We start from the raw sequence: 11,803 nt of genomic DNA, 5'->3' as shown, positions 1-11,803 counted from the left end.
CGCGTACTTCACCGGGACACACTGGATATGGTGTAACTGGGCCCTTAACCCTAAGGCAAAACCATTGACTAAGACTAGTTTGCATTTGATGTCTAAAATTCAATATAATGCATAGCAAACAATGCAAAGGCAATCTAGTAACACGTTCTTTAGCAGCAAACTACGGAGTCATTTAATTGCATAGTTTTGAGCAAGGAGCTACAACATTCCTACACCTCAATGCAAAATGACTTTGTACTGTGTCAATAAGAGGATCCCAGGGTCATACCCGTTAAGTACCTTCTACTGGAGACGTTTTTAATTAATTTGCCTGAAATAAATTCCATTTTTAGCAATAGCACATTATTCATTTTGGGAAAGATAGCTGAACTGTGTGGTTTAGCAGGCCCATAGCACCAGACACACATGTTGTTATAGTAAACGTCCAATAAACAGATACATCATTGTATTGTGGGATGCTGGGGGTGTTCCAAAGCTCAGAGCAGAGAATAAATTGCAAAGTGTGTCAAGGAAGTGTGTCAAGGAAGACATCCAGTTAACGAAAGGTGTACACAGGCACTTTGTGCCATCGGTTACAAGGTTAGCTTTTTGTGCCAGGACTCATTATCTTCCATACTTTTTGCACCATTAAGGAACAAGTGCGAATCAGGAATTCCGATTTCACTTGCTACATGTTTATTCTTGATCAGGACTAAAACTGCTGATGCCAGAGAGAAGCTGGCAACTAGCATTTGCAGGTGGTCAGCAATGGCGTCAAGTACTACTTGCAGTACATATGCACTTTAACCAGTTGACATCCGCGGTGTTAAACCCCCTTCCCATCCAGGCCATTTTTCAATATTCAGCGCTGCGGTACTTTGACATTTATTCCGTCATGCAGCGCTGTACTGAAATGAATTTTATACCCTTTTTTGGGGACAGATAGAGCTTTTGGTGGTATTTATTCACCACTGGGGTTTTATTTTTTACTATATTAAGGAAAAATTACCGAAATTTAAAAAAAAAAACCAAAAAAAAACCAAAAAAAAAACAAAACAGTTTCCCCTATATTAAATGATAAAACATGTATTACCCAATTTTGTGGTAAAATATAAAAGACGGGGTCACGTCGGGTAAAAAGACACCAAACATGTCAAGCCTTAAAATTGCGTGCGCGCGCGAAACCTCAAGAAACGATAATACCCAAACTATAGCAGCCAGATGACTGACAGGTGAATGCGGAAGTGATGTAATACACATTGCGCGAAAAAGGATGCGCGAAAAAAACGGCGGCGGCCGCGCGGGGTGGAACATATAGACGATCGGCGGGCTATGGAGCCACCGATCGTCTATATGTTTAACACGGTAACGGGTGTTTGTATTGGTCGGGTCTTATCTGCCCGTGCGTGCCCGCTAGGGGGCGCGCACGAGCAGAAAAAAAATGCCGTCTGGCGACAGCAACCCGCCAATGCAGCGGTGCCGTCCGTCCGTTTTTTTACAACGGGCGGACGGCAAGTGGTTAAAGTGTATTTCCACTTTCACAGCCAAATTGGGATAACACTTAAATTATATTCGTTAGATATTTCCATGCACATAGCATAAGTTAAAAAAAACCAATATATATCTATCTATATTTATTTATATTAAAAAGACTTCGTGCAATTTACATTAACAATTCCAAAAAAGTAGAACCTGAGAAAGTGTACCATTTTAAGAAAAAAAAAAAGGTGATTTTGAAATTGATGGCATTGGTTTTCTAATTTGAATAAAGTCTGGGTTTATGAGATTTGCAAATCATTGCATTCTGTTTTTATGTAGATTTTATACAGCGTCCCAAATTTTTTGCAATTGGAGTTGTAAATTGCTTTTACTTGGGTTAGGGTTTCTTGGCTTCTTAAAGAGGACCTTTACCCATATCTTCAAAAATAACAGCAAAAGGCACCTTTAGAAATGTTCAGTAATGGAAATCTACAACACACATACTTCTAGATAATTACCGGCTTTTTATTCTTTGTCGAGTCGGGAAGCTCACCGGGAGGAGAGGGCCAGACGCATGTCCTTAGCGTGGCGTAAGCGGTGTCGCGTGAGCGGGTATACCAGCCTAGGCGCAAGCGGCTTAACCGACGTGGGCGTGGTGTGAGCGGCGGGCGGGAAATTTGAATTGTAGCCGACGAATCGACGATGGAAAACGTTGACAGCGTTTTCCATCGTCGATTTTAATCGTCTTAATCGAATAATTGTTGCAGCTCTATTGCATACCTTGTTTTTCTTTTCCCCCCTACTCTTCTTACAGTGGCCATTTTTTCTAAGGGCAGATTAATCCATTTCCCTTTAGTTGCTGGAACTCTCGCACATGTGACTAGGACATGCGACTATGTTCTATCTCAGGGGAGGAAAATCCCTTTACTGAGATTTTCTAGCAATGCTCTGCTGATGTAACCTTCCCAGAATTCAAATGCTTGGTCACATTACATCACTTTTACCAAAGAGAACCAGGAAGTAAAAAACAAGAAATTGTAATAAAAATAAAAATATGTTTAACTAATGAATGTAGGAGAATTTCATATCAGCATGGAGAGCTGCACACTGATGTGATTGTTAGCCAAAGAGGGGTAAACGTTCACTTTAAGGATCAAAAACTTTACTTGCTTTGCCTTCTTTGTAATGTTAGGAAGGGCTGTGAGGGGTTCAAGTATTAAAAGCTTGGCTTCTCCATTGTACGTTAATGAGAGAAATACAATAATATATAATGTTGGGGGGTTTTAAGTAATTTTCAGGCCTAAAATGTGAAATATAACATGGGTACAAAAAATGAAAAAAAGGCCTCAGTCATGAAGGGGTTAAATGTCAGTCCTTTTCAGTCTTTCTAGAAGGATAGATCACTGTAAAGATGCTCAGAAAAACCTGGAAACAGCCATGTTGCCTACTGCAACATGACATCTAAACAGGTAAATAAATATTAATAAATTATAAAAAATAAATTATTTTTCGGTATGCCACGTGAGTAGAACACAAACACATAAAAGAGGGGTTTACTCAAATTTGACTGCAAAAGTGGAAATACACTTTAAAAGTAGGGATGCGCGATACTAGTATCGGCACCGATACGGAGTATCGCCCAAATGTTCCGATATTGGAACATTCGGTCAGTGGGAGATCTCCCTCTGAGCAGCAGTGCCCAGGGAGCTAGTTTTCTTTCCAATAAGGAAGCCAGGCGGTGGTTAAAGACCCGCCTCCCGACTTCCTGATTGTCTAGGAGGCCGGCTTCACTTGTTGCTAGGCAGCTTGGCTTCCTGACCAATCAGGAAGCCGGATGGCACGTCATGACCCGCTGTGCGGCTTCCTGATTGGTTAGGAAGGCAGACAGCCTTGGCAAGTGAAGCCGCTGTTCTTTCGATAGTCATGATTCGACGCCCAACTTCCTGATAATTGGGGTCCACGGTACCAGTATCAATGCATTCCTACTTTAAAGCCTTTACTAACAATATTTCCAAATATCAAATTGTATTAAGCTTCAGAGAGGCACATTATGGCAAAAGAATATGGCAAACTGAGCTGCAACTGCAGGCAGGTATATTTATAAAATTAAATAATGCATAGCAGTTTGAATTTATGGACTATTCTGAACCTTTGGCATTACCTGGATTTTATGTGTGAATGGCTCCTAAACTCTTGTGCAATCTTCAACTATGCCATAATAATAGAATACAATCTGCCCAATGTAATCCTGTTAAAGAAATACAGGGGCTACCATTCTCACTAGATTCTCCAAATGATTGCTTACTGTATGTTTTGTTCTTTAATACTTTGAATCATTAACCCAGAAGAATTCAGATCGGAAAAGTTGGTAGTTCGAGGTCAGAAATTTAAAGCACTGAAGCAAGAACATTAGAATGACAGCCAGGTAACTCACAGGTCAGAAAAGACAGTCTGCATATTTTACTGACATGTTTCATTAATCTAACAGCAAAGAAAGAACTGTACCCTGTCATGTGTACACATTAAAAAAAAACATAATTCAGGGTGTACAAATACAAGCACCTTAACATTTATTGACTAGCAGAGCCTCCCCTTGCAAAACCCTCATGAAACTTTACCTGTCAATACTGATAAATGTGTGACCCTGTTGTGGATATTTAACCTTACTTTCGTTCTCTGTGACACCAGGACAACAAATTAGGCATTGGAGTTGTGCTTTAAGCATTAGATGATAGACCACTATTTTGACATTCTTCTGAATCATTTCTCAACATAATTTTAAGTCACAGTTTTCGCTTTGATAGCACACAGTTAAGGTACTGCAGTACCAAAGCAGCCCCCAGCTCCGACACCCCTTCCTCATAATTAGGATGATATTTTGGTGTTGGGGTGTGGTTCCTTTAACTCCAAACATAGTTATGGGCATTTCTGTCCCTGAGTTTATCTCCCCACTCCACAAAACATTGTATGAACAAAAAATGTGAGCAGATCAAAGAGATTTCTCTGGGCATTTTGCAGTCATTCTGGGGATCGTTTTCACCTTCTTCAGCAAAAACAATTTAATTTTTTCATGTCGATAATTATCTTGACCCACTTTAACTTGAATCTTAGTGCTGTGTAAATTATTCAGCTTCATTGTAGCCACTTCCTGTCTACATACATGTGCTCCAGTGATAGCTGCACGAAATGTCTCCAGAAATTCTTGCAGCTGGAGACAATAGTGGAACATGCCTACACAATGGGTGCTGGCACAGAAACTTTTAGTCTCCACTGGAAGCACAAGTGACATGGTGAAAACATAGGATAGGAAATGGGAGACACACGGATAAAGCAGAACAAGGATCTTCAAGGAAAGATTACCCGATATTATTTGAGGGCCCATTCACACCAGACCAGACCGTTTTCGGACCCAAAATGCATCCTAATGTATCCCTATGCTATTTCTGGCCTCTGATCATACCAGCGCAGTCCGTTCCAGACCAGACCAGAAAAATACAGCTTATTTTGTCTGGTCTGGAATGCATAGAAACACATAAAAACCACATACTAATGCACTGGAACGCACCTGTAAGAACATTTTAAGCAAAAAAGCCCAAAAGCCTCCCGAACACGGCAAAACGCAATGCACTGCGTTCCAGATCTGGTCCGGAAAATGGTGTGAACCTGCCCTTAAAGTGACACTAAAAACTCAGGCGTTAAATCTTAATGAATTCAAGTACCTTAACCATTAACAAAAATGCATCTTATTTGTGTATCACTTCCTTCTGCAGGGTGACTACTTTTGTTCCCCATGGTCCCTGTGTGTGTTGTCAAGTAGCCACTGCTGCAAAGTCACTTCCGTGATAGACTATAATTTTAGTACAAATTAGTACACTAAAGCTGGTCATACACAGTTCTATTTTTTTTTCATTCAAGCCATGGGCTTAACGAAGAAAACAGAACAGATTCCTCCATCAACGCTTTTACAAGCATTTATCAAGGAATGCCACCGTTTCCTTTGTATTCCGAAAGTGGCCAGCTCATCGGCTGCCGACTCTGTTCGTTTGAAGATTTTCTGACCGGCTCCTTTGATCAGCTGATCGGGGGATGCCGGTCGAAAGGGTGCTGGCAGCGGCACTTACTGTACGAGTTTCGGCCGGTTCCTGAAGAACTGAAATTCGAATAGTGTATGGCCAGCCTAAACGTAAAATAGGAGCCCATCACTTTAGTGAGCTTGGACAACACAATATCCATTAAACCTAGTATTTTGAAAAGGTCAATATGTGACCTGTGAAAGAAAGAAAACAAGTTCTGCCCATAAAAAGACCATCACTAAGCATAAACATACTGCAAGCAAAAATAGAACAGCAAAATATGGTAAAGTTAGATAAAATCACCTGTGACTGAAGTCAACGTTTCTGCAGTTAGGTGCTGGCTCTTGATTCAGATGACGCCTCATGGCTATTTTAGCAGGTGAGTATCGGGTATAGTCAGGTTGAGATTGTCCAGCAGTCCTCTCTCCCTTGTGTCGTGATGAATGTATTTGTGTATTTGAAACAATGTCAGAAAGATCCATATGGGAAGGAGTGCTCTCTTTTGAGCAAGGCCTACTTCCCCCACTGCGGCCTGAATGGTAAAGCTCATGCAATGCATGACCATTTGTGGAGAGATCTGGGCTTAAGCCATTGGGAATGGAGGGCTGAGGGGGATGCACACGTGCATGTGATGCATCAGTGGAGTAGCGAGCACCTAAACTGCCCTTAGGGCGATTGTTGCTTGGCGGAGGATCATCTGGCAAAGTGGAAGACTTCAGCTGAATCAGCTCGTGCTGTCTTTGTAATTTCTCCAGCTCAACAATACTAATCTAAAAAAAAACAAAAAACAAAAGACGACTTGTAATAATGACATTATATAATGCACATATTTTAGATAAAGCTTCTTTTAAATTTGTTAAACATGGATTCAACCCACCAGCAGTTACCCAAAGGCAGTACAACTTTACTGTCTTTAACAAATTTCTAACCTTACTGTTCCAAATTGAGGAGGAACGCTAAGCCTCAAGCAAATATGGAATGTATTACAAAAACGCAGTTTCCCACTTCTCATGACATCTTCGGAAACCCTCCAGGCAACATAGAAATAAACCATTTTCTCTGTACAAATACCCCCGGCGGCAAAAGTCGCCGGGAGTCTGTTTAAACAGCCCCGATGCTGGCGACGTACACTGTACGAAGGGGTTAATAATATATTTTGTACATATAACTGAAGCGCCAAAACAAACTAGCACCATAATTATCTAATGAACATCAAATAAATAGTACAACCATAAAAACCCAGCCTGTGGTCCCAATATTGTCCTTCATGTATGGGACATTAACTGAATACTCTAGGCCGGCTTGGCAGAGGAAAAGACCCCCAGGGACAGCGCAGTACCCACAGGACTGAACACCCCCACATAGGACCCCAAGGCATCAACCGCAACTGGGGAAGGGACACAGGCGTGCAAAACACCCATCGCAGGGAAGGGCAAGCAGCCTCCAAGGGAAGCCCGCAGCCCCCACCAGGCACAGCAGACGGCTTGTCCCTGCGGTCCCCGGGCACTAGTATCCTCAAGTGGAGCCAAAACTGAGACCCCCCGCAGGTAGAAGGAAACCCAGCAACTCACGGCCCCTGGCACAGCAGAACGGAAGATGCAGCAAAAACGTCCTCCAGCCATGGACCCGACAGCCTGGATCAGCAGCAGCAGACCTGTGTCCCCTTGAAAATGGCCTCCACGGCGAAATAGGACCGCCCCATCCACCCGCGGACCGGAAGTGAGGTCACACAGGAAGGGCAAGCCGCCCTCATCCAAGATGGCGGGCGCGGCATCCGGACTAGGCCGCAACTGGAGCCGGGACCTCGATTTTCGGCCGACCGCGCACGAGGGGCCGAAATCAGAACGAACATGCGGCCGCGGTACCGCGACCTCCCGCGCCGCGTGCCGCTCACAGTCAGACCCCTCAGGACCATCCAGACCCTCCAGGGAAGGCCTCTGCCTCAGGAACACCTGTTAATGAGGAGGAGGAGGGGGAGGAACGCGGCATGAGAGAACCGCGTCCCCCAGCAGCATCCCACACAGACCGGAGCCTTCAGCCACCGCAACCACGAGGGGCCATCCAGGTAAGACGACCATCAGGAAAGGCAGCACTCAGAGACCCTTCGCACAGCCCCAGACAGACCCCCACATACATACCGTACCAGGGGGGAACCAGGCAGACTCCGAACCCACAACCACCACCATCATCCAGGGGGGTGATGATTCCAGGGAGCCCTCTCGGAAAACCCGGCATCAGGGTGCGCAGGGATGGCGGAAAAACGCCCCCGACCTCAGCCGCGGCGCCGCCAGCCTGAGTGGAGTGCTGTGACTGGAAGGCCGAGACCCCCAGGTCATATGCACCCCACAGGGACAAGCCCACAGGCCACTCCGTTGAAAAAACAGAGTTGTCGCAGCCGACCCACCGTGGCAGAGTCTGCATGCGCTCACCGGTCGTCCAGGGAAGACTGCAAGGATCCACAAACTTCCAGCCTGTCTCCCTGCCGACACTTGCTAGAAGATCCAGCGAAAAAAACAGGAGAAATCCCGCAAGAATTCAAGAGAAAAAATTTGAAGCTCCTCACTCCTGACGCTAGGCAAAAAACTGGAGACTTGTTAGCAAGTGGGGGGTTTGGCCACCAGCAGGGGCCGCCCCTAGGCTGTCTTGTCTTTTGTTATGTGCCTAGCGTCCTACTCCTGCAGGTGGCGATATACCTACCATTCAGGATCTACGATCTGTTGCCCTGTTTTTCAAAGTATACCTGGTGTATATACAGCCCACCGGACCCTTGGTGGACATCAGAAGTTCACGGGATCCTGGTGCACAATGTTTGGGATGTACAAGCATGCAGCAGTATCATAACAAGCGTGATATTACCAAAGCAAGGTGATAATAATTCTGGATTTCAAGTGTTGGAGATTTCCATGCAATGTAAAGTGCTGAATGATGTGCAATAAGTGCAGAGGCTGGCCTAGAGTAATCAATTTATGTCCCAGACGTAGGTACTATTAATTATACATGGACAATTTAGGAACCACAGGCTGTGTTTTTATGGTTGTACTATTTGATATTTTTTTCTAGATTGCCTGGAGGGTTTCTGAAGATGTCATGTGCAGCGGGAACCTGCCCTTTCTTTGTTTTTGATTACCTATATTTATTCCAGCTTTTTGTCAAGACTAAATAGTCGAGTTTTTGGACCCCCATCTGGGCATGATGCCCAGAACTAATGTAACAAGAAAAACAAGCACATGCGATGACAATATGGATAAGGGAAGATCCAGAAACCGGATTATGTGAAAGTTTTGAAGTAGATTTTAAAATGCAAAATAAGGCCCCTCCTAACATAGTTATGGCCACATTTGCTTACAAATCGAAGAAAAATGCCTTTATACATACATCCTTCCAAAACAAAGTCCTACCCAGTTCTGAAATAAAAAGCAAACACATTAAGTTCAACTGTCTAAATTAAACAGATAGGAGTTAAACAGCATGGCAGGAAACGGGTTGGACATGCTAATAAAGCAAAGTGCTCTGGGATAATTTTTTCAAAAACTTCTAAAGCACAACACAATCATACCTGTAACTCCAAGCAATGCTTCTGCTTCTCTGAAATCTGGTTTTTCAGTGCCAATTTTTCCTTCATCAGATTTTCCAGGGACAGTGTATTCCAGTCCAGCTTTAATTCTTCACAACGTGCCTTCAGCTGGAAAAATAAACTTTTTCCATAAATATAAATGCTTCTCCTAACATGTTGTAGAATTCTATTTTTCAAACCCATTGGGTTACCTTTCATACAAATTCTGTGTGTATCTTAATGCCACTTATTTTACTCACCAGCTGCAAACTGTGGTTTCTCAATTCACCATTTTCCTGCTCCAACTGTCGGCTCTGTTCCTTCAATTGCAGATTGTGAGAGGAGATCTCCTTCTGGGCTTGAATAAGATCACTATAAGTAAGGGCCTTGACTCCCAGCTGTAAAGTAAAAAAATCTATGTTAAGTACAATTGCTCAGTAGGGGGAGAGGCACAGATTTATAAGGACCATTAGCATTTTCTTTGCCACTCTGCCTTTTCTTTATGAGCTTCGTGCTTATAAAACACAAGCAAGCATAATTTTGTAGAACTATATTTTTCAGGTATGGCTTCACTTTACATGTTTGGTTTACAGGGAATGTACAGTGATTTTGAAAATCTTTTCTCTTTATTATGGCCATTAGTAAAACAAATTAGGACTTTTGTACTTGCCATAAAATCAATTTCTTGTAGTTGATAAAGGGACATAGGATTCAGTTATTTGGACAGTATTGGGTTACACTGCCCCCTACAAGAGGATTTGGACACTGGTTTTTTTTTCTGCAGTAGAAAAGCAGTACGAGGACTAGGTCACAAACAAAAAGGAGTGAGACCTGTGTCTCACAATCTCCAAGAAAAGGATTTTAGTGCAAGTACAAAAAATCTTACTTCGATTTTTAAGCTTTCCTTAGCCCCCTTTCACTAAACATCACATCAGTGGGGAGCTCTACGTGTTGATATAAAATGATCTTACATTCATTAAACATATTTTGCTTTTACTTACAATTCTTGTTTGTCCACTTCCTGGTCCTCTGAGGTATACGTGATGTAGCCCATGCTTAAGAGGTGCATTCTGGTTACATCAGCAGTGCATTGCTGAGAAATCTCTTCTGTAAAATGCAAAATTTCGTGGCATCTCAGAGAAACACATTTTCCCCTCTAGTCCCATGTGCCAGAGTTGCGGGAAGTAAAGGGAGATAGATTATTCTGCCCTTAGTAAAAATGGCCACTGTGAGAAGAATGAGTTGGAAAAGAAAAATAAGGTATTCAAAGAACAAAAAGCCTACAATTATCTAGATGTATCCGGTTGTAGATTGTCATTAATAAACATTTCTAAAAGGTGCCTTTTTGTCATTTTAAAGATGAGGATTATGTTCCTCTTTAAGGGACACAGGATTCAGTTAATCAGAGACGAATAAGACATCCATAAGTAGCCCAAATGAGGGGTTTGAAACACTAACAAAACCACGAAGAGGCCTACATAACAAAACAATAGAAATGGGGCAGCCTGCAGCTCTAAGACCCGTCTGAAGAACAGCTCAAAGAGATGCCAGAACAACCTGGTAAAACCTAGAGAACATGCAACAAGGCAGCCAAATGAACACCTAGCAGATAGGTGAAACCGTTTACTGATGCAAAAGAAACGTATCTAGTACACTGAGCTTTAACAGGAAAGGGTGGAACCCGATCCGCAAGACAATAAGCTTGAAGAATTTCCTGGTTGAGGTGAAATACCGAAACCACCTAAGGGGAAAAAAAAAAAAGAGGATCAGGGGAATTTTGACTCAGAGACACCTGTCTCTCAGAACCTTGGCTTCAACAGCCATGCTGTTATCGCCAGCTACTGTGAAGCCCTGCTTCAGTCTTTGGCATAGGAAATCCAGTCAGTCTGAAGATACCACGGGGTGTCGGCCAGAAATTTGATCAAGTCTGAGTACCACAGCCACCTGGGCAAGTTCAGAGCTATGGAGGATCACCAGAATACCTTCAAGGAAGGAAGAAGTTTAAGGGAAGCCACCACAGCATTCAATGCTTCTCCCAGCTGGAGACAAATCTGTCCAGTTTGTTGAACCTGGGGGTCCACATCTGGTATCTCCTACCTACTGCACAGGCCCTGGAAAACCAATGGGTGTAGGACCATTCCCCCTGATCATGGAGCTGCTGGCTGAGGTAGTCTGTCTGCCAGTTGTCTACACCTGGAATGTGAACAGCAGGACAAGGTGCTGGCTGGAATGTGGAGCACCACCCAGGCTAAAATGCTTACTACCTCACTTGCTTCAGCAAGACTTGTAATTCCATCCTGATGGTTCATGTATGTCACTGATGTGGCATTATCCTACTGGACCCCGATCAGATGACCTTTCAAGTGTAGTGTCCAGTGAGACAGGGACAACCAAATCACGAGGAGCTCCAGAATGTTAATGGGGAGACAAGATTCCTCTAGCAGCAAAGTTACGTCCACTGACAAAGTGTCTAGGACACCTCACCAGCCCTTCAGGCTAGCATCTGTTGGGATTTTATAAGACAGTGAAAGTAAGGATTTCCCTAACTCTAGAGCTAGATTTGTTGCCTCACGATGGCACCACGATGAGTATTGTGTTGAAGGGGTCTAGAGTGAAATTGAGCAGATGGAACTGCCTCAAAGTAGGCTACCATTAAATAAATAGCTCTCACGCAGAATTGCAGAGTTGGATGACTCCTGTACTGAAAAGACTGAATCTG

General features: G+C 43.4%; 1 protein-coding gene across 1 annotated transcript in view; it reads right to left on the bottom strand.

Moving 5' to 3' along the window:
* Positions 1–11,803, bottom strand: part of LOC108801355 (histone-lysine N-methyltransferase, H3 lysine-79 specific-like) — a gene marked incomplete at its 3' end in the record, with an annotated part of 132,045 nt that overhangs the window by 14,275 nt on the left and 105,967 nt on the right. The window contains exons 21-23 of the mRNA XM_018573282.1: positions 9,345–9,482; positions 9,088–9,213; positions 5,835–6,301 (exon numbers count right to left, since the gene is read on the bottom strand). Coding sequence (XP_018428784.1) covers positions 5,835–6,301; positions 9,088–9,213; positions 9,345–9,482 — 731 coding nt within the window. The remainder of the gene's footprint in view (positions 1–5,834; positions 6,302–9,087; positions 9,214–9,344; positions 9,483–11,803) is intronic.

The sequence above is a fragment of the Nanorana parkeri genome, unplaced genomic scaffold (genome assembly GCF_000935625.1).
Source record: "Nanorana parkeri isolate BGI_ZX_2015 unplaced genomic scaffold, ASM93562v1 scaffold2314, whole genome shotgun sequence".
In the NCBI taxonomy this organism is placed as follows: domain Eukaryota; kingdom Metazoa; phylum Chordata; class Amphibia; order Anura; family Dicroglossidae; genus Nanorana; species Nanorana parkeri.
Note: the sequence above shows the minus strand (reverse complement) of the source record. Positions and strands in the feature narration are given on the sequence as shown.